Source organism: Anopheles maculipalpis, chromosome 3RL, assembly GCF_943734695.1.
Source record: "Anopheles maculipalpis chromosome 3RL, idAnoMacuDA_375_x, whole genome shotgun sequence".
Classification (NCBI taxonomy): Eukaryota; Metazoa; Arthropoda; class Insecta; order Diptera; family Culicidae; genus Anopheles; species Anopheles maculipalpis.
The window spans coordinates 16,790,000-16,817,243 of record NC_064872.1 but is presented as its reverse complement, the minus strand read 5'-3'; the positions used below and the strand labels follow the sequence as shown (position 1 = coordinate 16,817,243).

At 44.1% G+C, this 27,244-nt stretch overlaps 2 protein-coding genes across 5 annotated transcripts in view; one reads left to right on the top strand and one right to left on the bottom strand.

Annotated features, from left to right (window-relative positions):
- LOC126563720 (neural-cadherin) overlaps positions 1-27,244 on the bottom strand; it is a 678,265-nt gene that overhangs the window by 401,348 nt on the left and 249,673 nt on the right. The window lies entirely within an intron of this gene.
- The window catches only part of LOC126563785 (neural-cadherin), a 139,875-nt gene that overhangs the window by 18,191 nt on the left and 94,440 nt on the right, over positions 1-27,244 (top strand). For 3 of the 4 annotated variants that reach the window (XM_050220521.1, XM_050220524.1, XM_050220523.1), the window contains exon 1: positions 7,287-7,479. The exons of the other annotated variant lie outside the window; for it this stretch is intronic. In XM_050220521.1, coding sequence (XP_050076478.1) covers positions 7,428-7,479 — 52 coding nt within the window. In that variant the 5' untranslated portion in view covers positions 7,287-7,427. Of the gene's footprint in view, positions 1-7,286; positions 7,480-27,244 lie in introns of those variants that run through there. 4 annotated transcript variants of the gene reach the window in all.

The window sequence follows — 27,244 nt, the reverse complement described above, 5'->3', positions numbered from 1 at the left end:
AGAGCACATTGTCTACCAGCACTGCCTGTATCAATTACTGCAAACTGTGTCATTTTATTTACCGGCCAACACTTTTCCCACACTCACCCCTCCACCATCTCCACCAGGTCATCATCATCTTCGCAAAGCAAACGTACCCGACACAAACAAATTGTGCCTTGTTTCATTTTCTCCTTGTAACGCTAGCCGTTGATTGTATTGGCTCCCCCCGAAGCTGCACCGTCGAACGTTGCACGCAAAAGCGGCCACTCCCTCCACTGCCCACCCTTCGGGGAGTTGGCAAGAAAAGACGAAACAGCACTAGCACTCAAGATTACTCGAATTACATAATTATCAGTTCGTTTGGCTTATTAAGTTTAATGGCACTCGACACTTTCGACGTCATGCTTCGGAGGGTGCTGCTCGAAGTGGGTGCCGTAAAACGCTTTCGCGTTTCCCAAAAACATCATCCGCTTCACTTTCGATCCATTGGCACACAATACGGCTAATGAAGATAACGAATAACGCTGTCTGGTTTAACGATGCTTACGAGGAGCAAAATGGTTTGAAAAGCAGCCGTACGGACAATACAATATGATGGTGCTAAAATCGATTAGCAGGAAAAACAAGCAAGCAGGAAATTGTTTTCGGGATTGTTTCTTGCGATGATGGAGCGACCCGACGGAAGTAACGGGTCGTTGCCGGAACCCCAGTACAAGGGGTGAGAAAATTAAATAAAATCATCCTGCCCCTTCATCGTCCCCAGGCTTCCGAGTCCTCGCTTGCTCTACTTGCAAAATGAAACAAACTAAAAATCGCAATCATACCACACTGGGATAGACATTCCTTCAAAAGCAGCAGAGTTTTGGGGTTGGGCCATCATCCAAACAACAGGCTTCCCTGGCGTGGACAGGTTCCACTGGTTTGAAAAATGGAGAATCAGTTTTCCTCGTACCACCTCCGCCCAACAACGCGCACACCGATGAAAGACCAAACCGGAAAAGTCTAATTGATTTCGCAAACAATTTCTTTCCAACGCTCGCACCGGCCCGATGGCTGTAAGTGTCCTGGACGGCAAGTTGGATTGGATCAACAACAAAAAAGGGGTTTGAGAAGAATGTTCAAATTACCGAACGATTTGAGCTGTTGGGCAAATAGCGCTGAAGTGTTGGTTGGTTTATTTGTAGATTGTTTTGTAAAACGGATAAGTTTATAAATCATTGTGTGGCACGGGGAGGGTGGTCGGAGCAATTTATGATTCGGGTGAACGTAATGGAAAGGCTAGCCTTTTGCACCTCGGTGGTGGTTTCCCCCTGCAGTGGGAAATGTCATGGCGCATTAAAGCTTTTCTGACCCGCAACACATTTTACGAAACATAAATTGGAAGTGAAGCTTTGATGTTCCAGCAGCATAAATCAATGGAATCTGGCGAAGAATGTCCCCGACGAAAGTTTTCTTTGTGTTTTTGCATTGTGTTTGTCCTTTGCTCTTGCCCTCCAGAAAGGTCGTTGAATTCATTTAAGCGCAAAATATCGTTAGTTTTCAACTTCTCACATCAATAAAGTTCTTCGAAAACCATAATGCCTTCGTTACTGTAGTATCAACGGAGCAAATTCACCCAAAAGTTTCCCGCGCACTCGGTTCTGGATTCATCAGCAAAAACCATGCTTTACTTAGAACATTGTTTCTTACTGGCGTCTGTGTGCCGAAGCTGTTGAATACTGCTCTACTTATTAGCATTCTTTGCATAGCTGCAAAACTTTACCCTCCCCAAAACAACAACCAAGCGCCAATGCAATGGTTTGCGGCGGTCCAAAATTACTTTTTCAGATTTAAATTAGGTTCAATTTCGTTTGCTTATTATGGTCATTCGTTTATTCGTCGTCCACGATTACTACGGTTGATTTGAGGGATGTACGCTGCGGTGATGCGAGCCCGAGTTGAAGAACGGATCGGTATCCGCTGCCTCGGCAAGCCGGACGCCGGTGTGGATGTGGGGATGTTTTGGTAATTGAATTTTTCATTATCAGGCGGTTGTCTTTTGCAATTCGGAATCATTTCCCAGCGCTAGAACGTTTTGCAAACATTGTTTGTGGAAAGCTGCCAACAAAAAGTCCAAAGTTATTCTTGCAAAACGAACGAGTTCTTGGAAAGGCAACATCAGGAGTTCACGAAACGTTAGGCACGGTAGAAAAAACTGAGGAAAACGATGCTTTATCCTTATCACTGCTTAATGAGTGAGACGAGTCACAAATGATTTTTTTTTTGCATAAACAAAATATTAAACAAAACGAATCCTCTATTTTCTCAATGCTCAATTTGTAAAGTTCACGATTTCATGTCATGTTAATCATCTCCCCAATACCATCTTGCGCTCGATATTATCCCGCCATTCAAAACCCTGTTAGCCATTAAGTGATTTATGCCAGGATTATATAGTGCACAATAAAATAACAATTGTGTTCATGTCCTTCGCTTTAATATCCCTCACCAAACCACCAAGCTTTTACCTAAAACCTCAAGAGCATCTGCACACAAAGGTACGACCGATGGTCATTTCGGCAGGTCGTTAAACTCTTCAATTATTCCGACGAGCGTTTCCGTTGAAGAACCACCGAGCAAAATCTTGCAGCACTATCTTTAGGTCAGGTCGTTTCGGGTGGTACAGTGCTGGGCTAGAGATCAATCAATGTACCATTTTACGACCATACAACGTCAGTTTAAGGATATGATGTACTTCACCTGTCAATAGAAATCATTGATCGTGTGTTTGAGCTGCTGGATAAGTTTTGCCGTCAACCTTGTCAAGCTCCATCAAAATTGAGAATTCATTCAAAATTTTGTCCAGCCATCTGAACCGTTCACCAACATTCATGGGAAAGATGTGCACCATAAAAAACTCTTATTGCAACGTAAATTTAACAACCACTTGCAAGCAACCCTCACAAAACTCGTCGCTTGTGTTCGGTTCAGGCATGAACAAGGGATGATGAATTAGAAATTTCCCAAGGGTTGCAATGCGGAGGTTTGTCGACAATTAAAGTCCCTTCTATTGAAACTATTCAATTCTCTGATTGGGGTTTGATTTACGAGACACAAATTGCAGTTCTTCAGACAGTTATGATTTTATACTTTTGATTTTTTTTTAAATAAAATACTTTTCAACAAATCCTAACACATACGGTAGCAAATCTTTAACTGATATTTAACGCATATAAATTTGTTCAACAAATTTAATACAATCACTGCTCAAGAAACTTTTTCCAAGCTAATATTTTCTAGTGCATGAAAAGCATCTACCAAGGTATTCTTAACAGCGCACCGACTAACATCTTCAAACTTTCTACAATAAACTGTCACAGATTTAGGTACAACTTTTGTCAAGCCGGGAGAGACTTATCAAACACTGTTCACTCTTCCGACCACTTTTTGTGCTGCTTACACAACGCTCAACCTGCCTGCCCCAGTGCCGGGAATCAGATAAGCTTTTAGTAACTGACAATGCAGACTGTCCTCGACTCATCTGTGAACACATGGATCAGAAGCCTTGGTTGACTAATGGGCCGAAAGCAAGCTGATGGAAGCCAGACAAAGGGGGAAAAAAGTTGTGTAAAAAATGCTGGGAAAGAAGAAGGCATTTCAGTTTTACCAAGTGTCTAGGCACTAAAGTTACCTTGAGGGTATATTAGCCCAGAACAGTGCGTGAGTTACCAGGACAAGAAAAGCTTTATTTATATGCTTGAGTTTATCTTCCCTTTTTTGCTGATATTGTCTAGTTTCCTTTGTCTTTGGCCTATTGATGAGAGGCTATCGGGATGCGCAATATTGAATAGTAATATTTCTACGGCGTATGATGCTACGATGAAAGCACTCTGGAAGGTTGAATCACACGCTGGTAAATATTGGAAAAACAAAATAATATCACTCAAAGCTAGAAATGATTTGCATCGCACAATTTTTGACGATATTTGTTCTATTCATAACATATTATCCATGTGTCGTATAATTAACGAATAATGAATTACGAACCAATGGACTGTTGAGCTATTCATTTACTTGCTCATAATGTACTTATTTCATTAGCTTTGTAACGAATTGAAAGAAAAAAATCAATTATTAAATGGTCACCTAATTAGAATGATTACAACAACATTCCTCTCGAATAAATATGTTCGAGTGTCTACGGTGCCCATCGCCGTCTTGCTGCTGTGCGTCGAATCCTTCCATATCGCTCCGTTCCTCTCCTTGCCCTATTGCCGGAAAAGCACCTTTTTTCGGTCAGTGGATAATGAGCATCTCTTATCGGTGCTGCTGCACCACAAAACCGTTCAGGGGCGTGAGGGCGATGGGGAACTGTGGGGATTTTTTTTTTGCGCCTAGTCGTAATGCAAAATCGAATCGCCAAAGCTCGCCCTACCCCAACATGGAATGCATTTGCATGGTGACGGCGAAAAAAGGCGTATATCCCGTGCCAATGCAACACGACCACATCGGGAAAGCTTTGACGATAAAGCTGCGCATGCGATACCCGAACCGTACCGAACTTTTTCCGAGAGCGTAAAATGAACCTGTTTCACCGGGTGAAATCATTGAGAAGCTTTTAGCATAGCTCCGATCGGAGCTTTTTTTGTTTATAGTGGCTGTGTTCACCCGTTCGCACGTTTTGAAATGAACATCGATTCCGTACACCCTTATGCCGGATTCATCGGGCATTCAAACGGGGTTCGGGTTCGAGTTTGCCGATCGTGCCAAACACAACAGCCATGGCCCTGATCGTGACCGTCCGCCAGTTTATCTTTGACCGCAGACGGGATTGGTTCGACTACGGTGTCTAGATTGACGGCTGATTCTTGTGTTATCTGAATCGGGAAGATACATATAAGCAATAAATGCTCGATATTATCAACGTCCATCTAATGTGATTGTGCCTAAGTGTGATGTTCTAAAAAAAAGCGATTATATGCATCAAGAGTGAGTTCAGTCATATTGATGCTTAGCGTTTCTTCATTATGGCAGATTTATTTGATAAATCAACTGATTCGTAGTTTTGTTGGTTGTTTTTACATGAAAAAAAAACACAATAAGTGCCTAAAATAAAATGTAAAACCATTAAAGAAGAGGATAAAATGTTCTGCTTGAAAAAATATTATTGAAATAATGCTTCAAATCCTCCAAGCAGTATGTGAAAGTGTTTCTTTACGTGTGCGTTCGTTTCTGAATAAACCCGAAGGCCTTCCCGCATTTCAAGCATATAAAAAGCTAAACATAATACAGGGAAGAAACTCATCTACCTGTGAAGTAGTTTCAGTTACGTTCGGAAAAATCAAAAGAAACGCTAAACTTCTTTCACCGTAATGCGCCAAAAGAACCGTTCCACGCCAAGCGACGGCATCACATTATTCCCGGTCGCGTTTGTTGTATAAGGTGGAGCACAAGTGGATCAACACACTTCACAACAGCAAGCGTTCGGTAGCGCGTTCCGTAGCGGCAGAAAACGTTCCCATGCTCGCGTACTTTGCATCCCTTCTTGCACTGCGTATGGATTAACGTTTCAAAAAATAATCCACAACGCGGCAAATGGATGACTTACGGCAAGGAGCACCGGTCGTCCCACGATGTGCTTTTGGAATTCTTATCAAAGTGCAAAAAAATTGAGCAAAAAGGTTTCTCGTCATCTTTTTCTGTTCAACTTTTCGATGCGATGCAAGGGTGCGAGTTTTTTGTTTGTGCTTTTGCACCTTTCTAGCGGTGCGTGTGACAAATCGCACCGACGGATAATACGACCTTCCCGTGCGTACCTTTACCGTTGTGATGCTGATTCTATTCCATATGTTCCGTTTGCTGACGCCCGCTGTAAGCCTGATGTAACCGACGACAGTCGGGAAGGATAGTGTGTGCGATACTGTGAGTGTATGTGAGTAAAACAAATGACCTCTTGTGAAAAGCGGATGTACAGCGTCAGAATACTCTGTGAAAAAGGTGCCCAAAGTCATAGGAGGCACTCACCCTCTGTGAGTACACTAGCAAAGGATGCTTCTGTACAACGCCGTAAAAACCAACAGCATACCCACAAACACACAGACAACTACAATTCAACCCAGCCTCAGGATTTTCTGCTCTGTACGAGATTACGAAAACGGGCATCCGGCGCCCCTTTACGGGTTTGGTGAAACCATTTATCATCGGAACGACACCGGAACGTGGCATCTTGGTGACGCGACAGTCAGGCGCGTCCCCGGGCGCTTACCAACCACACAAACAAGTGCCCAACAACGCGCACACATACACAAACTCATGAGTGCAATGAAAGTGGATTATCGCGGCCAAAATCCACTCGAATAATTGCACCGCAGCGCGTATCGACGTCAAACCTTGGCTTCCAGGGAGAAAAAAAAAAACCTTCCAATGAAAAAGGTGTAGCAGCTACACACAATGGTGGGAATTTTCACTGGTCCTGGGGATGGGAGGCACAATGATAACCACCTCTTCCTGCACCGGAGAAAAGTTGTTCAATTATAACTGCATTAGCGTACCATAATACGGAGTGTTTGAGTAAGATCCTCGGCAATTTTCCCACTTTGCATAAGTTCCCAACGTAATCAACCATTCACGCCGGAAAAGCATCCACTACTAATAGTGTATAAGAGCGCACGTGTTTGTGTGTGTGTGTTTAATTCAATCTATATGTGTGTGTGTGTGTGTGTGTGTGTGTGTGTGTGTGTGTGTGTGTGTGTGTGTGTGTGTGTGTGTGTGACAGAAAGGAAGGAAAGCGATTCTTTGCTTTCCAACCGCACTCAATATTCGCCATTGCCGAAGGAAAGAAGACATTTCGGTTTAGTGAAATTCCTTTGGCACAGTGCGAACGGAAAGCAAAGTGGTAGCATACAACCGGAAGCCTGCCTCGGTTCCGGATGCTCCGCAGACAGTGCTTGCCAAAGTTTTGCTCTTATGTTGAAAAAGCAAGAAAAAATTGTGCTTGTGTGTGTATGTGTGTGTGTGTGTGCTTTTTGTATGTGAGTGTTGAAGTGTGCGTGTGTATGTGCGAGCCCGTTCGTTGGCTGATGTTCATTTCCTTTCCATTTTAGATGCCATTAAAACTGGAGTGTAATTGAATTTGATAATTTTCCTCCGTTATCTCTCTAGCAAATTATTCAACGTTAAGTCTCGCTCGAAGTATATTTGTGTCCGTGTCGGAGTATATATGTGTGCGTGCGTGTTTTAGTGTGCTTGTGCCAACAGTGACAGTAATCGAAACCGAGCGACGAAAAGAGAAAACCTCAACAACCGCGACCGATTCTATTGTGCGCATTGTGATAGAAGTGCAATCGCAGCTTGCGTGGTACGGCACCCATCCCTACATAACCCCACATACCTAGTGCATCGCGCAAACCATGTGCATTGAGTACGATTTGTGGTTTTGACTAGTGATACTGCAACTGATCGGCGTTATGGTGGATCCACTGAAAATATTCTGGGTACTGACAAACAGCACTTATTTAGGTAAGTCGAACTGCGTGAGGAATCGACGCGTGCGCATTTATATTACATACTTTTGCGCTTTTTTTTCGTAACTAGAAGTGCCCCGCATTTTAGAGTTTTGCAGTACAAACCAAATTGCTACGGTAGAAGAGGGTACAATCTGCATCGTAAAAAGACGGAATTTATCATGTTTTATGCTCATTTTGGTCATTTTAAAGTAGATGGAGATAGATTTGCTTGACAAACTTTCTCAGCAAATAAGGAACGGTTATGTGAATTATCGAAAATAGATTTATTGAGAAAAGACCTCACCACACGATTACCCATTGTTAGAAATTTGTGCTTGATGTGCGGTTTTTGGGCCGGAGATACAAGTGATCCGAGCTTCCGAACGTACGCCATTCAAACAAGGCTTAATCACTTCTTGAACGGCGACGTTGTTTCTGGTTTAAACTGGATGATACAGATCTGGACGAGAAGTGTTTGAGATATGAGTAAGTTCACATAAGCGATTCTCGATTATCTTGGAGGATTTTTGACGTGTACGGGGCAACAGTACGTATGAGATTTGAGCCCCGGTCCAGTAATGTGAACGTCGGCGCTGCTGTCGCTCACCACCACCGGAATACCAATTGGATATCGTTGTAAACTTGAACAAAGAACCCATAGTAAAGAACTCATGCAATCCTCGAAATACCTTTTCAATTAAATCAGGCCCACGAGCTAAAACTGAGTTTGACATCTCTGATCAAACGGCTCTCTTTGCCGTTCCGAGGCGCGTGGTTTCGCTTTCTAATCTACAAAAGCAAAACAAAAAACTCCTTGGATGAGTTTAATGGAGTTTGAAAACTGTGCTCCACAGTGTCCGCCTGCGCATATGTTAAACGAATGTTTTCCACTCTACATCGCTATCTAGCTATCACATATCTATTGCAAATTTGGTTATTTTTTCGCCCACTTCAAATCATGGGTCTTGTGCATTTCCATTTAAGAAATCCTGGATTTTTTTTGCCTTTTTAATGGCAAAGGCACGCTTTGCTCGGATGATTATTTTTCGAGCGAATTGCAAATCTATACTACCACCCGTCAGTGTGTCCTTCCGTTCGGGTTTCCACTCTAGCAAGCGTACATACGCACATGGGTTCAATTTAATCGCTTCGGGCTAACGGCTTTCGCTTGCCAGTGAAATGGTTTCTGGTGAGAAAGAAACATTGTTTTGTAGCGAATCGAAACCGTAAGCTGTCAGTTCGTGGAAAATCTCGATAGGAAAGGCAACGACGAATCTCTTACCCTTCGACAGGCTTCGTCACTCGTTCACCCGCCGAAACACGATGATGGAAGGGACGGCAGCCACTACAAGCCGTTTCCAATCGTGGGCGTACATAAGCGCGAGAAAGCTTTCGCGATCCTCCTGTGGCACATCGTCTGGACAGGGTTGTAGCAGGAAGCGCACGTGCGGTTGCTGGTCGTGGTGTGATGGGATGCGCATTTTCGGTTCCATTTTCTTTGCCAGCTGCTTGCTAGACGACACGTAAAATTGCTTCGAGGAAGGTGTTGTTTTCTTGCTTGGGCAGTAGTGGCTGGTTGATCTTTTAAAGCAAGTTTATGTAAGTGAACGTTTGAAGTCACCGGGAGGCTTGGATTGTTACAATTTAGAGACGGTTTTCATAGCAATTGAATCTAGTAGGATGGAAATTTAAGAGATCTCATTTTATGTATCCCATTTTCCTGGCTGTGCTTCGACAGTTTTGACAAGCTTTGGTTTATTCATGACGTGTGTCACCAGCAGTCAAACCACATAACCACAGTGAACAACACGTAGCATTTCAGCTGAAAATCATCTCGAAAAAGTTACATTTATTGGCAAAGAATGTGTTAAAGCTAATCACGAGCTGTTTAAACACGCAAATGATAAACATTGTTCAAGTGGTGAAAAAGTGTTTGAATTTTCGAGGAAAACAACATAAATATGCAACAATCGATCATAAAACGAAACCAACACATTGTGATTATAATAATATAACTCAATTTTTTTCCATTTGTCCCTGTTTTGGTCTTAAGCACGAGGCTTATGTCATCAACATTGGAAGATGAAATTCATTAGTTTCTTCCGCTTTGTTTGTGTCGTGTCCAACAAGGTCCAGTTGGAAGTAAACTAAATCACCACGGCGTACCACCGTCGATTGCAGCCTTTGGATGACGCGTTAAGAACCACGTCCGTTAGCGAAACATCGATCGGAAGTAAAACGTTCCCATCTGGACGGTATCATTACTGCTCTGACAGCAGCAAAATAATGCCAAATATTCAATTGTCATCGTGTTGTGTTGTGGGGATCGAAACGAGCTTGCCAGCAGTACACAGCGTGGCACATATTGCCATTCCCGAGATTTTGTGTGCGGGAAATCTTCACAACCCGAAACGGATAATTAATCATCTAACAAAAGCGACTCACGAATGAGCCAGGGAGGCAGGTTAATAAAAATATTGCCACAACCAGACCAGACCATTACACAACGGTGCTGCCGCTGGATGATAGGCGAGCAAGAAAAAGGAACGTGCAAACACAGAATCAGCTTCCGGTCAGAAGTGTTAATGTTGAATGAACCGCAACTGAACCCCAAGGCAACTCGTTCGTTTCGAGCCAGGAGGGAAGGTGGGGTGGAACCGCTACGTTGGCATTGCGTGGGTTTGCTTTCATCTCGATAAAGCTACTTGCAAACTCGGTAGACCGTAACGTTCCCGGAAAAGCGTGAATAATCATTTTTTTCAACGGCACAGTTCGTCGGACAGCTGTTCTTGGTGGTGGTGCAGACGTAAGTCATGCTCCGAACGGGACAGTATGATTCTGACAAACTTTATTATTTGTCATTCATCTTATGCGTGGCTTCGGAAGGCTGGAGGAAGAAAGGATTTTATTAAGTTACACGCTAACTGCTTCGAGCGCTTGTGAGGCAATAGCACTCGAGTAAATGACAGCGAAGATAGCATTTTGAGTATTTAGTTTTAAGGAACTTCTCTCATATACCATTTTTGAATGATTGCAAAGAAATCATTAATTGAGTAAACATGAAATCCATCATCATCTCCTTTCGAATGCTTCAAAGAGATCGCTCAAAAGCTTTTTATTTCCATCAACCAACCAACGAACCATCGAACTGTCAAGCCCAAGATTAGGACTAAGCAGCTGAGTCAATCAGGCTTTCTGTTTTCCCTTCCAAAAGCTACGCGTCCTACAATGCGATGCCATAAGTATCGAACGGGAAGCAAAGTTGCCGATTCACTGTGGCGTTCTTTGGCGTCGTTTATCAACGATGGAGACGCCTGGTCGTTCAACCAGTAATCGTTGGCCCATGAGAAACGGTTCGAACCTTGGCAGCTGCTAACCAACGATTGGTGGCTATTTACATCATGTTTTCACTTTTCACTTTTCATGCAATCATGCAGGAAAAGAAAAGGAAAAGAAAACATCCTACTCATATGTGTAGTATATGAATGAACACCGACAGCGAGAATTTGCCATTGCCTCGTAACGCTGCGTACTAACCTCCGCATTATTTTGCATTCTTCGACCTCAATTTTCTATGTGATTGATTACTGAGGTGCGGCTAATTTTTGCACTCCTGTACTCGTCATATTTTATCGCAAAACGCTGGACACGAGGGTAGAAAAATCGCACCCTCAGTATGGGCAAAAATCAACCCTCGTCTCGCTGTCACGATGCCATTAGGTGAAGCATTTCCCTCGCTGTCCTTAATGCTTCGCACGAGCAACGGACTTAAGAATGCTTTTGTACCGTTACCCTTGTCAAGCAGGGAAGTGCGGATCGGTGTTTTTTTTTCGGGGCAAAGGTCAACCCAATGGTCACCCTCAAATGGACGTGATCCGTTGTTGTGTGAGAGGGAAAAGAGTTCACCTAAGCACCAGGCGAAAACATTTATCTTGGGATGTTTTCGGGGGAATTTGTTGCATCATATTTTATCAGAACACATCTTCAATTTGTGTGGTGCTTGTAAAGCCACATAAATTATTCGTTATCGAGTCGGTGTAAACGTTCCGTAACGGATCTTGTTCATCTGCCTGTTTTATGAACCGTTCGCTTGAAGCAACTGGCTAAGGTCTTGCAAAACGTAACACAATCAAACTGACCAACGTAAGCTCGGCGGGCTTGGGGAAGGGAATAATTAAAACAATTATCCCAACCCGTGCTTAGCTTTCCTCGTTTCGTTCCCTACCCATAATCCACGCTTCCAATGGCTTCCTGGTGCCGGCATTCACTGCTGGTGGAGTTGAGATGAAAAATGAAATACCTCAACCAGACCAGCTGCTATCAGGCGAAAGAAAACCAGCATCCATATTAATCTTCATGCCAAAAACGAAAACTGAAGACCATCGTGCGGCCACGCTTCTGCTCGCTAAACTTTGATTTGCCTGCCACCGTTCGAGCGCGTAACGGCGTAAGAATCGCTCGCCAGCACGCACGCAAAAGCCAGAAAACAACACCCCAAAAACATTCCGCTAATAAGCAAACAGATTAAAATGATTTCATTTGCGAATAATTGGTTTTTCTTGATTGCTTTTCTTGTCTTTTCCAAGCGCAATTTCGAGGTGCTGGGTGGCAGGTAACCGTAGTGGATCGAACCAGCAAGAAACCAGAAGCCAGCAGTGTAGTGTTGATTTCAGTCGCGTGAAGAGAGGGCAAACATTGTTGGTGCAAAGAAATTTAGCGTAAAACTTTCCTAATGAAATTGAGAGTGAGCTTTTTTTTGTTGTTTCGTTTCACCATCAACGAGCGTAAGAATGTACTTTTTGGGCCTACGGAAGACCGGTTGGTTCGATCGTAGGATTATATTACAAACAACAGCTAACGCTAGGCAGTGTTGGCATCTGTTGAGTGTTGGTGTGTTTTATGCGCTTTGCAGGTTTCTTATCCACTCGGTTAGCACGGCACACACCCAATTACCACTATCCACCCAGTCAGGGAGTGTTTATGTTAAGTTTGGTTTTCCTTTTTTTTTTGTTCATTTCCACCCTTCAAACTGGTGTTACATCTCGTTCGTTACATCCGTTGATGTGAATGTTCGGGTTGAAGAAAGTTCGCTTTTGATTTCTTTTTGCCGGGCGCAACTGTCTGGTTGAGTAGTAAAAAGTGCAACAATATTGCTGCTTTGGATAACTTCATGAATTGGGACGCCTGGTTAAAGCATTAGGTCAAACGTGGGCAACCAATAAATTGTACCGACGAGGGTTTGTTTCACTCGTGCTTTTTTCTTCATCCTCCGAGAGTGGCGTGAAATAAACACAAAACGGTCTGTGTCAGACCACCTTCAAACTGTAACTTACCGGTTGCGTGTTGCTTTAGCTGTAACGAAAGCAAGGAAAAAATACTATAAAAAACGACGCTGGAATGTAAAATCTTAACGCACAGAAAAACTCCTACACAGTGAAGTGAGCTAGCGAAGGGAAAGAGACAACAAAAAAGCCCGCCTAGTCTAAATATGGAAAACATCTTCTCTGTACAAGAAAAACTGGAGCAGTGTGACATCGTAAACGAGCAAAACTTTAGCACGGCCAGAAAGAAACCAGCTCGTTTGAAATCAGAAGCTCTTTTTCTGTAGCGGATTATTTCTACACCTTTTCCAGTCAGTTGCAGAGTTTGCTGGTCGACTGTCGGGTAGTTCTGCTAAGCGTTTTTCCTTTCCCAGCTATTAATAGAATTTAAATGGTCTCCATTAGCAAATTGCTCCAGGGAAGAGCGAATCTGCGTTTGAAAACTGTCAAACTTTCAACTGTTTTCCATCAACTAGCGCACTCGTTATGAGGCAAATCAGATTAAGGTTGATCGATAGTACGCTTTGCCGACACCGGTTTTATTTCACTTGCTAAATGTTCCACCAACGTTCTCTTAATGGATACATTAAATACACCCATTACACGTTAACGAGTGTAACAGTAATGGATCGCATTGGATTAGTGTTCAATGTCAGCGCAATGTAAGCTTTTTTGTGTAAAGCATCCGGAATATTGCCTGTCTCGTTAATGCCCCGTCTCAGTTAACCTACAACCCAACAGCTAGACTGCCAGGATGTGAAAAGGCGAATTTTTAGATTCAATTATGATGGGAAGATCCGGTTGGCGATAGTAGCTGTTTTTGTGACAATCCCGCTGGTACACTCTCAGCACTCAGTACACTACAGTACGATCGCAAAACGCAAAACCGAACACAAGCCTACCGACATTAATTATTCATGGGCATACTGTTACGGAGAAGTTGGGAACCCGCCCGTAAGGAACGTTTAGGAATGCACACCAGATTGGAATGTTACCTCTTTTCTAAGCGCTTCGGCATCTTTCGTTCCAACCGCCACATTTTTCGCTTTCTGTCTTGCTGCAGGCTCACGCTCACCTCTTTCCATGCTAGCTAGCATGGTAAAAGTACAGTTTTTCCCGTCTTTGATGTTGCGTCCTGTGCAAAGCATTCAAGGTAGAACTTTCATCTTCCTTGCCGAGCGTATCATATGTGTTTGCCCGGAAAGATCTTCTGATGAAATTAATGTCTCACATTTCATCGTGTTTCTCGTTCTCCGGTTCTAGCAAGCTGGTGGTCGAGGAGGCATGGAAATAACAGGAGGAACACGGGAACATAGTTATCATCACGGAGTTACTGAGCAGACGAGATTTTCCACTTTTGTACCCTCTAATCACCCGGACAGGCCCATTCGTTTTAAACATTCTAACGATGTTCTGTACGAGTGCGCCCGGAATATCTTGACGGTCGGTTGATTACCGACTTTGGTGTACGTAGTGCAAGATTTTCCCTCCGTAGTTCCCTACGCTCCACCCTTAAACGTTCCTCCGGCGGAAGGGTTCTGGTTTCTGTGCCGTAAGAGGAGTAAGTTATTTATGATATTGATAGTCATATTTACCGAAGCGGAAGAGATATATGTGAGGAATGTTTTGTGTAAAAGAAATCTGCCTCCCACTTCTTGCAGCTTCCCCAAACAGAAACGGGAGACCGGAGCGCATCCTTGTCGAGGTGAACCGATCATATTGCTTTAAGTTGCTTCAGTGAACCGTGTGAACTGGCCTCGGTACGCGTGGTAGCACAATGCAAAGAAGCTGGGAAAATGGTTTAATGGTTGAAATCACATAATGGTATTCTTGCCCCAGCTGCTCCACTAATTTCATTCCTCTTTCATTATTTCACCCTCCTGCGATCCGTAATGAACGTCATTATCCATGGAATGTCAAATTTATTGGTTTTGCAGACAGTGGCTGGATCTGATGCATGCCTTACCGCGCGTGGTTGGACGTGCGAACCGTGTGATAGGTTGTACAGTTTTCCCATTTTTTGTTTTCGTTCTGCATATTGGTTATTCTTTTTTCCTGGCCCGTTCGAACGACAGCAGTAGCATCATCATCATCATCATCATCACCATTCGCATTGGCATCGCAGAAAACTTCATTTACTATGCATTATATGCAACCCGTACGAGCAATTGAGCCGCATACGGAAAGCAACGGCAGCGAAAAGCGGCCTTTCACATCCGGTATCACGAATATTCGACACGTCGTTAATTTTCATTGCCACCGCTTGGTCCGTTCCCGTATCGTACCGGTTCGAGGCGTTCTGTTTGTGGATGGTTTGCATTCTTTTGTTGTTTACATATCCTCATCCTTGCCAGTACGACACTACTGCAGTAAGGTTTTGCTTTTACTTTTTTTTCCCTTCACTCGTAAGGCAATCGAAGCGCTTCTCCGTTAGACGTTAAGTCTACATAAGCCAAGAGGACGTAACAATCTCCGCGTAAAAGCGGGATATTTTTCAACAATTTTTCACTCGGCTTAAGCTGAGCCGTGTGCTTTTTCCCTCTCATCTATTTGAGTGTTCCTTGCTCGGATACCGTAAGGATGATTGTCAGCTTTTAGCGCAGCATCCCTACAATTCACAAGGCAGCGTGGGACGAGCTGGTGCGAGCTAGTTAAAAAGAGAACAAAGAAAGAATGAAAAGGAAAATCACACACACAAAGACTAGCTTGTGGAGCCAATCCAGTAGTAGCGGATGGTTGTGGCGCAGCATGACAGACAGGCAAAGATGCATGATAGTGCATCAGCGACGAAGCGAAGGCATTTCCCCGTGATCGTTTCGCTGTTCGCTTGCTGTCGCTATGCTGCGCCATCTTTCACACCGTCCATCCTAAGGTGGTGGTAGCGATAGGCAGTATACCCAGCTTGCGGGATTAGCTCCGATGTAAGAAGCGTTCCAAAAACGTACCGAAGCGTTTGTGAACACGTCCGCCCTGCGAGCTGTCGACCATCCATCCGGAACGCGTTCGAAGTAATTGCGTGCATAAGCCGGTAGAAGATATTGGGAGAGTTATCTTCGTTGTATGTGTGTTTTTGATGCTGCTGTGTTTGTGCAAGAAATAATTCATCCAGTTGCATTCAAAATGGCTATCCATTAGCAGCGTACACATCCCTTGCCTCACTGATGCTGCATGGTGCGCTGCTTTAAGTATGGCCAGCTTTTAAGAAGCTGCGTGCCGAGATTTCCATCCATTACTAGCAAGCGGAAGCAAGCGAACTGTTGTTGGTGGTACGGAGCACGCCTCAAGAAGGATTAAATTTATGGATCGGAAACTGTCGCTTGTGATTTTCAGTATCTGCAAACTGACCGTGAATAACAGATTTGGTGTGCATTGTACGGGCAGCTTCAAACTTCACCCTTCATTGGTTCTTTGTATATGTATGTGTGTGTGTGTGTTTTTTTTTGTTGAGCGTGTGCGCCTGTTACAGAAAGTAACGTTGACTAGCCGGAGGAAGCTGCCATCGTGTCGCGTGACGAATATAAATCAACGCCTGCCATCGGCGCCTGTGTCATAATCAAGCGAGAGTCCGGTACCGGGGTGAAGCTGGTGAAACCGGCAAGACTACGAGCTCGGTGCTCAGCACGCCCAGGAAGAGTGTTTTCGAGCGTGACTAAAATATTCCTACGCAAAACAGCAGCCCGCGCAGCAGTGTTTGCCGGCAGGAAGATAAAGAACGTGCACATGCTTGGGAATGATGTTCAAGCACACTGCCGTCTTATCACGATCGATGCTTTTCACTGTGCCTGCTTTATTGGATTATTTTTAAGGGGTTTTCTTTTCGTGTCCAGTATGCTTCGAAAGGGAAATTTTCAATGGCAAACTTTTTTTTTCGTGACTTAAATGTCAGCCGAATAGCAGTGCTTTAAAAGCACGGGTGATAAGAATTATGGTTTCTTTTGAACGCAAGTTTGCTTCGTGAAGAAATCACTAGCTTTTGGGGACCGTTACTTACGTGACTGGATTTTCGAACTATGAATGCAAGGTTAAACAATGAATAAAATATTTGTGTTGTTTGGATGATTAAAAGCAACAGTATGCTTTTAATAATAGGGCGTTGTTTTTGTGGTCTTATATGATATTTCGCATATAACGTGCGTTGTTGTTACGGAAACACTATAAGCTTTCTGTCGTAAAATCGTAAAACATTGTGGTTTTCCATCTCCATCAACTTAGGTTTCATTATTCCTGGTCATTTGAGTCTTGTGGTGTTTCAGATATTAAACAATCTTAAGCAAAAATCCATGGGAAGGATTGACACGGCACGACCGAGGTTCAAATCTTATCCGGACCGTGCCCCCGTAGTGGGGACTGATTATCCAACTAAGCGGTATCAATAAGTCAAGTAAACCGTTATCTAATGGCGACGTGACCAAGTAGATCATTAAACAAACAAGAAGAAATTAAAGAGTCGATATCGAGTTTCAAAACGAAGAACAGGAAATCCATGGTTAGTCAAAGCATTGTTTATTGCATGCCTGATCTTCCAAGAGACTAGACATGTGGAAAGTTCTGAAATTGAATGTTTACGTCCCCAAGTAAAGTTTATGCTATTTGAAAAAGGGAAGTCACAAGTTGAACCCTGCCATTTGAACATAATTTTATTAAAGCGACTCCTATAATTACTAAAGCTCTTCAAGAATGTTGAGTTAAATGCTACCAATATAGCAGTTTAATTAATTCTTGTTGATAAGATAAGCTCGCCAATAATGTGGAAGTGAAACGAGCAGCTTAGCACTTCCCGGAAGCTGGTGACAGTTTAATTTCCCCGAGCATCCACACTCCACTGCGAGTGCGGCATAAGTGTAAACATCCGTGTAGACTTTTCCCACCGCAAACAATGCGGCCGCTGTCAAATATCGATTTGATGAGGCATGAGGCTCACACACACGCGTTACACCGCAATCGTCTATCTGAAAACGTTTGCCCCTTCTTCGCTCATTGAAACTCAGTTTGTCATCGGTAATCCTTATCAAATAGAGCCCACCTGCGTCCTCCTCGCGATGGGTCTTCATTTTCATCGTCCTCCGATTGTTCCTGTGTGATTCCGTGTGTATCTGTGATTTTGTTTGTGAGCAGCGTAATGTATGTGTGTATGGTATGGGAAAGTTTTTTTTTTCTTTGACAAGTCACTACCCAGGCTACCCGGCCAAAATTCATCGCTCCGCTTCAAGCGCCAGCAGTCGATTTGTCATCGCTTCCGTTGGTAAATATGTTCGGCGATGGTCGCAAAACATGTTGACAACTTGACGACAACAACCCGAAGGGCCATCCGTGTCGTCAGCGTCGGTGGCAATTCTTTTCATTTTTGATCCGTATCCGTAACATTGACACACGCTGCCGCCTCTTTGGAGTGTCGAGATTGATGAAGCTATCTGCTCACCGGGCGTGAGATCCGGGGCGTGTTACTTCGGCGTGTACGTACCGAGTGCGCTAAATCCCAGTGCAGATCAATGTCTTGTTGTGACTTCTCTCTTTCACCTGGAAAGAATTGGGGAAAATTTATCATCTCGATCGTTTCATTAAGATTGCAGCTAGACGTTGCCACCCTCCACGGTGGACGTTAAATCCTTGAATGCGTGATAAGGAGATGTGTATAAGCTTGGTAGCTTACAGAGTACATCGAATAGCTCACCGAACTTCTGGGAGGGATGAAAGATGCTGGTGATTGGTGTTGTGATTGGTAAAAGTCACGCTTATCGATGTTGTCACTTGTCGATTGGTAACACTGTGTACCGTAGTGTAGGTTTTGCTGAGAGAAACGTGCTTCTGCTCGCCAGACGCCAACGAACGGAGGGTTTGTGCTTCAAAAGCAACACAAAACCGTGCTTGAAGAGGATGGTTTTTTCTTTATGTCACTTCATCATTACGCTGACACTTTTTCCGTAGTCACAAGGAAACGAAACCTCCGATAAGAGGCTTTACAGATGACGAGCAGTGGGATGAATAAGTTCGTAGCTGTACGGAGCCTTGTCTTGTGTTCTCCATGAAAACTGTTCTGGCCTACTTTCGGATTAAATACACTTGATTGAATCTCGATGTCATGAGCACGACTCGCCTTACGAATGCTTTCAACTTATCCCTTTATCACAACTTTGATATCTTTCGATACTTTCACCCATGCACAAGCATACCCCAATGATCCTTATATGCAAAATATGGCTTTAAAGGATGCGTACAAGCGTTACGTATCATAACCGCACCGCATATTTCCCGTATCATACCGCAATAAACAAAAAGCTCATGGGTTGCATGATGGCGCATCTCATAATTTTATCTTTCCATCGAATTGACTTTAGATCTCATCATCTTCCGCCACTTTCGTGCTCTGCTCGGCGGAAGTGAACGATACCGCAACGCGAGACGACCCCTCGTCGGAAAAGCCTCGCTGACAGGACAATTTTTCGCCACAAGACACATTCCCCCGCTTAGGTTGACGCGCGATCGTTTCAGTGAAACAATAAAATATTGTTTACGACGTCCCGTGTTGTGCCTGTGCGGTGAGGTTCAGAACGGAGGCTCGGCTCGGTATTGGAACCGTTCCGCACTCAGATGACACAGCGTGCGAGCGTGTATACGGTAATCAGCTTCCGCGAAATTGAATCTCCAAACCGCATGTTGTCTGATGGCATTATGTCGGATTTGCGATCTAAGCCCTATTCACTGCACATGATGTGCGCAGGTCGTACAAAGCAATGTCTTACACCTCGTCGAAAGGTGCCCGTGCCCTTGTCAGCCAGTGGCCATGACGATGGTTGAAGTTGCGTTGCGGGAAAAGCCAAGGTAATCTTCCCACCGCCCCACGCGGATGGTGGTTGATCTTTCTTCCTGGCTAATGACTTTATGGAATTGTGGATAGGTTTAGGGGTGTGACGATGAACAAAACAAAGGGAGTTAGAGATAAAGAGAGAAAGAGGGAGAGTATTTCTTCCTCTTCGTTTACCCATGTCATATGTGCAGAAAGCCAACAAAGTTTGATGTTTGCCACGGGTTGATTTTGTATGCAGGCATCTAATGAGCAATGTGTTCCTTGTACACGTTCTCGCACTCAACCCATCATCAACAGTACCGGCGCCGCCTCCTTTCACACCTCACCGATCACACCGCCCCCACTAACCCGCATCTTCCAAGCTTAAGTTCGCACCCAACGGGCTAAGAAACATCCCTCCGAGAATGGAGGATGGGATCGAAAGCGCCTTTCAGTCACTCGAACATCAGCGTCATCGTTGTCACCCGTAGTCACGTGGTTGAAAAACGGCTCCCACTTAAAAGCCACGGCAAGTGATTGTATCTGTCACTCAAGCCTCCCCTCCCCTTTTTCCCGGGGTCGTAGGATACGGATTCCCGTCCCAATCACCACGCGCCAGTGGCATTGACAACCGACGCAAGTAAAGGGAGGCCACCATTTCCTAAGGTCGAGCTACTTCAGTCACGTAGCGGCTTCTATTTTCAGCCAGCACACCGAAACACCGTAGCTATCGGGCAATCTGCCGTTTCGGGCAAATTGTGAAGCGAAATTCCATTGCTGGAAGGATCATTAATTTAATTTTCCCGATTTTACCCCGTCGGCGGACCGAAACGCACACACGCGAACACAATGCTGACAGGAGGTTAGTGGTTTATTGGGATGTTATTGCGCCGGAACAACGGTTTTAAAGCTCCCCGTGCTCGAGAAGTGAGTGATCGGATAACGAAGCTTTATTGCCAAACGTGCGTCTGGTGGGAACGCATTGTTTTCTCATTTTCCCATGCGCTTAAATGGACGAAAAGAGTATGAGTTGAAAAACGCAAGCCATCAGCAAAAATCCTTCCAAAACCAACCGCAGCGATAAGCAGATCCGGCTCGTTTGGGTGGATTAGTGATAATCGTCTGCGAAATGATTGGCGTTCAGTTGGACGAACCGAACTCTTCTTCGACTCATTTTTCAACAGATTAGGTAACCGGCGAAGCTAAGCTTTTGAGCAAGAAACAAACCGGAAAACTAGCCACCACTTGTTCCTTTTGGCTTGTGGAGATCAATTTAGCACCAAAAAGGTTCTCCCCGTACAGCCAGCGAACCACTCTAAATGGTTCTGATCACCATCACCATCCCAGTGGCTGGTCGCATCACCCTGACCTCTCGTACGGTTGAGTGACACAGGAAAGATAGAAATCAAATTAAAAAGTTCTCGTTTCTCAACCATCAACCCGAAAAGAGCTTTGTGTGAAGTCTGTTTGAGTGGGACAGCAAACTAAGAGAGAGAGAGAGAGAGAGAGAGAGAGAGAGAGAGAGAGAGAGAGAGAGAGAGAGAGAAAGTAAAAAAATGTTTCCCTTTAAGAGACATTTGTCTTATGTGGTACAACGTAATTATGGCTTTTCATTCTTCACCGGAATCCCGTACAAGGACGCTTCGTTAGCAGTATTTGTTTTTACCCTACCAGAACGCACTCACGGCACCGGACATCTTCACTGGCGGTCTCTCCCCCATTGCTCATTTCATCATTTGTTGGGCCGGTTTTGCATGAGCCCATTCCTGGAAAAGCTTTTCTCTTTTAATCAAGTTTTTCGGCTTCGATTTTAGAAACCAATGGTGTTGGTTTTTCTCTCTATCTCTCAGATGCACCTCCTTTAACGGTCAGTTTTTTTTTCCTTTTATTCACCGTCGGTCCGAAGGACAACAAAACGAGAGCGACTGATATTGGGCAACGGCTGAAGTCAGACGTTGCCTAGTGCAACACACAGCAATCAGCATTTCCGGTTGCTTTCTGTGCTCTTGTGTCCTATTCGCCAAACGGAACTAATTCGATTCTCGGGACGAAAATCAAGGTTTTTCCCTTCGGATGAAACGATTTTCAGGGATGAAAAATCCAATTGATCGGCTTCTCGTCGTGCCCGATAAGTGGATGTTAAGATATACCGGTGGACACTAGCAGGACACTCTAGCTACCCTACTGCTACAGAGTGAGTTTTGGCAGTGAAGGTGAGTGCGCCAGTCGGAAGTGATTGCATCCCAAAAAGGCGTCGGGAGTTCCGTTCATTATCGATTTGCTAATGCTAATCAAGTGCCACGTGCAACGTGGGACTGATTTGTTCGGTACCGCTTTTGCAAGCGTTCGGGTAGAGTACGCGAACCGATTCTTCGATTGCAATTTGAATTTGATGATTTTTTTTCCTTTTTTTCGTTCCAGGTAAGCACGATGAACAGACGATGGATTGTGCCAACGCAACAAGAAGGCAACGACGTTCTTCATGACGGTGCGAGCAAGATGGGAACAGCAAAAACGCAATCTGTATCGTACAAAATTGCAACCGATTTGAATCGTTTTCACATTACAATTTGATTCATGTGATTTTAAATCGTTATTTAGCGGGAAACAGAGCAAAAAGAAAACAAGCAGAAAAAAGAATAGATGTGCAATGGAAGTGCACATCATGACTTTGGTGTTCAACCCTTGCGAGAGCCCTCTGTCGACCGCTGTGGAAATGGCAGGAACATATTTCATACCAACTAACGTAACACAATTAGTGTCATGCACGAGCAACCGTTTCAGGCAGGGTCGCATGGTGACGGTTGACCGGTAAAAGTTGGTCATCGGACAGCATACGGTCATTAGGTGTGCTGATGCAGTGCTCAGGAGCGATGTGAAATTTGGTTTCTAAAAATCATGACTTATGACACTCCTAATCCAACCACTGGACTTGGTGCTTCCTCCAGGAAAGGGGGTCAGCAGTTGGCTCACTTCTCGACCTAACCTATGCACCCATTGGCGAATAGATGAAGCCAGGATAGTGCTGTTGGTGAAAAGTTGATGTGGTTTAGCATCTCGTCTAGGTGCTACAAACACGATTGTGCTCAGGATGCGATAGGGAGAAGCTAGCGAGCATGCAATAAGGTCGTCGTGGTGCTGAGGAACTATGACAGGAAACCGCAAATAAATTCTTCTTGTCTAGCAACAGCAGCAGCAAGGTACATGTGCATGAAGAAGTTAATTTTCGCAACAAGCAAAAAAAAGAACATGTTTGAAATTATCAATCATCTACATGTTCAAAAACACCGGACCACTTATCCACATTCTTCCCGGAAAGTGGGCAAACATTTATTAAATGGATAGTGGTTCCTCGGAACTCTCTTCCCAGGTTTATGACCTATTTCACACAAACAACCTTTTAATCTAGCCATCACGACGCACTTCATGCGTAGCGTGTGAGCTTGTCAACTGTTTCAACTATTTAAAGCTTGGGTGAGGCTATGTCACCGTTTCGATCATCGAAACAGATGCTAGGAGAATGTGGATTAAACATCTTATCTGAACCCATGGATCCACCATCTATGCTTCGTACTAGGCTGCACATGAACACACCAGTATGTAGGTGCATCGCTCGCACAACATCCCTTCTCGCACTGCACAACTTTTACATTGAGGTTCGACACAAGGTTGCCTTTATCCTTCCCAACGAATGTAAAGCTGCCGCTTGTGGTAACGCCTAGATTGTAGCGGTTTCCACCGAGTTAAGTGTGTTCGTTAGTGTTGGTGAGAAGTTGCCTCATGCTGGCTGGTGCCAAAAAAGGGCAAAAAATGAGGCATGCACAGATAATGGCGATGCCGTGGGTTGTATCTAATGAAATATTTATTTCACTTTTTCTTCTACCAGAGGATACGTTGCGACTACGTTCCCTTGGCAGCCAGGTCAACTCCCTCCTGTTAGTTTGTTGTAACCTAAAACTGTACCAAACCTAGCACGATGTGAAAGTGCAACTGCTGCAGTTGGTGTTTTAAGCATACCGACAGACACCCAGCCGTGGTTTGCCAGGTTCGATCAGCAACAAGGTCCCCGGTACAAGGTCCCGATGTCTGGTGTTTCTGCATAATCATGTCAACAGTTATGGTTTTGTGAACAGTTCTCCAGTGGCTACACTTGCTGCACCGTGCGGTTTTGCTGTTTGCTGTGAGAAAGAAAGATTGCTCGCCATATTCAAATCCCATCACCACTTGTGCTGCGCTCGTCGGGGAACCACCGTAGGAAGAGCCGGCTGTTTGCCGCTAAGCTGTTCCAACGCTTTGAGGTACGATACTTGCAGCATTATTCCACTGCCAGTTGGCAGGCTAGTGCCAGCAATTGTGCCGAGTGTCTACGGCTACTTTTACACCGTATTCGCTCCGCTAGGGCAGCAGTCCCGGTCGGAACTAGCAAGTGAACATAAATATTTGCGTTTTGTACCGCTTGCTTCTGGCAGTTTTTGGATGCTTTCACTGTCAGCATAACTCGAAGCTACCCATTACGATCCGTGGCGCAAAAACCACCAAGCCATTAACGGCAGCATAGAACTGCTCCACCACCGGACAGCTGGAGTGCCGCAGGGAGAAAAAGATTTCATAAAAATACGATTGTTGCATGTCCGTGCGGTGTAGCGGCTGGTCCTTGGGGGGTTGAGATAGCGATAAGTTCACCAACATTGGTAGCCGATTTCTTTTCCGGTTCCGTTTTGGCTGCGCTATGTTTCACCCCGATAACACCCGGTCAACAACGGGCGCAATGCGTAGAAATATGAATTATGTATGCTAGAGCTCAGGCTACGCGCAGAAGGATATGTGCTCGGGAGCATCCCATAACGGATGCATAAAATAACTCAGGTCTGCATTCATTTTAAATAACAATTGATGCTTCGGCTTACGATGTGCTAATGTTGAAATGAGATTTTCCGGTAAATGTTTCATGCCATGCCAAGCCGATCGAGGTTACACGGAACAAGGAGAATACGCTCATGCAATCGAAAAAAAACATGGAGCAGAACATGTCTCGTGTGCCCTCCATGGCGACCATCCTCCATTCAAGCTGTCTTACACTCACAACTATTCAATCCCAACAAGAGTTTCCAAAACCACTTAGCGTCTCAAACGAACGCTGAACGGTCACATTCACTCGAAGTTCCAATCTTCAGCTGGAGAATTCCACCGCGTCCACAAATTCCCTGTTCATGCATAATAACGAAAGTGTACCGACTCCGGGGTCTCCCGTGGTCTAGCCACCGGTAAAGCTCAATGAACAGTGACAGCACTTTTCTGCCTTCCACTTCCTTAGGATCAGCGGAATGGTGGCAGGAAAGCGACCACGTGTACAGTATTGCGAAACGATGAAGATGGATCAGGTTAGTGATGGTACCGGGCGCACGTGCGCCCCAGCCAAAGTCTTCATTGCGATCGAGAAGAAATGATTGTAAATTGAATTCTTCACATTTCTCATAGGACACCGAACCGGGTCGCCCGTGCACCGTTTGACGACACTGTCGATGGTCGCTGATTTACTTCGAGGCGACTGCCTGCTGGTCCTGTTGCTCATGGTGATGACGTGCCATGTTTGAAAAGTTTTTTTTATTATACCCTGAACCGTGTCGTGCTGTGCCCGTTGAATGATATGAGAAAAGAGACAGTGTGCCGTAGAATTGCTCTTGGCAGATAAAATGAGGCGTTCAGTTTCAAGATGGAAAAAAACCCAACAAATCTAGCTACGAGCCGAAAGTATTCATATTTTATTGAGCGCATGTTCTTCAAATGCACAGAATGTGCGAAACAACCCCCTATCGAAATTGACGTAAACAGTCAAAATTTATCGCTGTAAGTTAAATTATGTTCTGGAATATGTTTTATCACCATAAGCAATTGTTTCTTTCTAGAATGATAACGTATAAAATTCTAATGATAACTACGTAACTTCTTGGTAATTTCTTCTTATGAGGTATAATGTGCCTCCAATCAAGGTTCAAGGTTCAGATTTCAAGGTTAAGTATTGCAAAACCCAAACCCATGTCGTTGTGGAAACGGAAAAAATAGCAGTAAACGAATGTCATATGAATAATTTTCAAAATTATTTTACGATTTTTTGAAATGTACAGCCTATAAAATTATTGATACGCTTCCAAGAATTCCTAAGTAAATGGAGGCGCCCAGTACTTTGCAGTAAGATAGGAGTACTGAATACACATCGGTGTTTAAATATTTAACGTAACTCTGTTTGATTTACATTAAAACTGTATTTGATAAAATTTTAAACCAAGCTTTCTGTAGCAAGCAACTAACTGATTATCACACAAAAGGTATTGTTTTCCTTACATTAATTAAGATGTTTAAAATCATTTACATTTTTCATTATTAAGGAAACCAAATTAAGCATATGCTTTTTTTTGGCTTAACGACCTTCTAGGTCACGCTGGCCATCAAATTGTTCACTAGACCTGCCGATACCACGTAGTCGGATAGTCAGTCCGCCCTATGAAGACCGGCGCCGCTGTCACCTTCACCTGGCCGGTGGGGGGCCTCTTATATATGTAAAGGATGCATGTTGAAATAACTAATTTTTACGTTATGCTTAGTTAAAATTGTCTTTTCGTATTGTTTTTTACTATCGAAGAAATTTACTTTTAAACATGAACAAGATTTTTTTTTACTTATTTGTTGATTAAATCCGCAATAGAACCAGCTAAGCCATCTATTCACTCATGTATAATTTCGTTGTGGCTGATTTGTGAAACAACGAATAATTTACCTCCATTTAGAAAGATTTACTTAGGTTTAAGCATTTACATACGATGACAGGCTGGATTAATCTCAAATGTGTTTCTTTAATCAGACGATCAAGTGATCAAATATTGTCTTCCCATTAAGCTGTACCGTACAAACTACAAGACATTTTTCAATGAAATTTGTTCAATTACTCGAAACAACACTGCCGGTTGCCATTTAGCCCATGAATTTTAATGTACTTTCACACGAACACAAACCATTGAACCACCATGGTCGATCGGAACGTTCCATAGACCGTGGAATACAAAAACTCCCTGTTTGCAAAACCCATTAAGCCTTCGTCTCCGGTGAATATTCAATGTGCGCCTCATTTATTCGCTGTATTCCACATTAAAGAACACCCAATTCTGCACCCAATTCCCAATTTCATCGGACACCCACGCTTGAGTCTGTCAAAATTGAAGTCCCTACACAAAAGCACCTCCAGAAACGCCGGTGAACAAATATCGATCGTAGAGTACGGCAGCTGGCGGTGCCGAAACATTTCCGCTAGGTTCTACATTTATCGCATTAGGAAGCAGCCACCGACGCTGATTAGAAGAGCTCGGTGTCGGTCCGTTCGCCAAAGAAAGGGGGATTGAGGTTAGGCAACCCATCCGCGCCTGGGCAAACACCGACAAAAATGCCAATCTTTCGCACGAACGCTTTGCCAAACCGGCATGACTTTCGGCCGTGCCGATCTGTCGAGATGCGGCATATTTCTGTGCGACCGTGTGAGCTTATGATCGGGCGCTTTTGAGTTGGGGTTTTTTGGGGAAAAGAAAAATAAGCTTCAAATTTATAACAATCGTCAGTTTGCGTTTGTTCCGAGTGCCCGGGATTCGGGAAGTCTAGAATCTTTCTTCACTAACATACTGTTG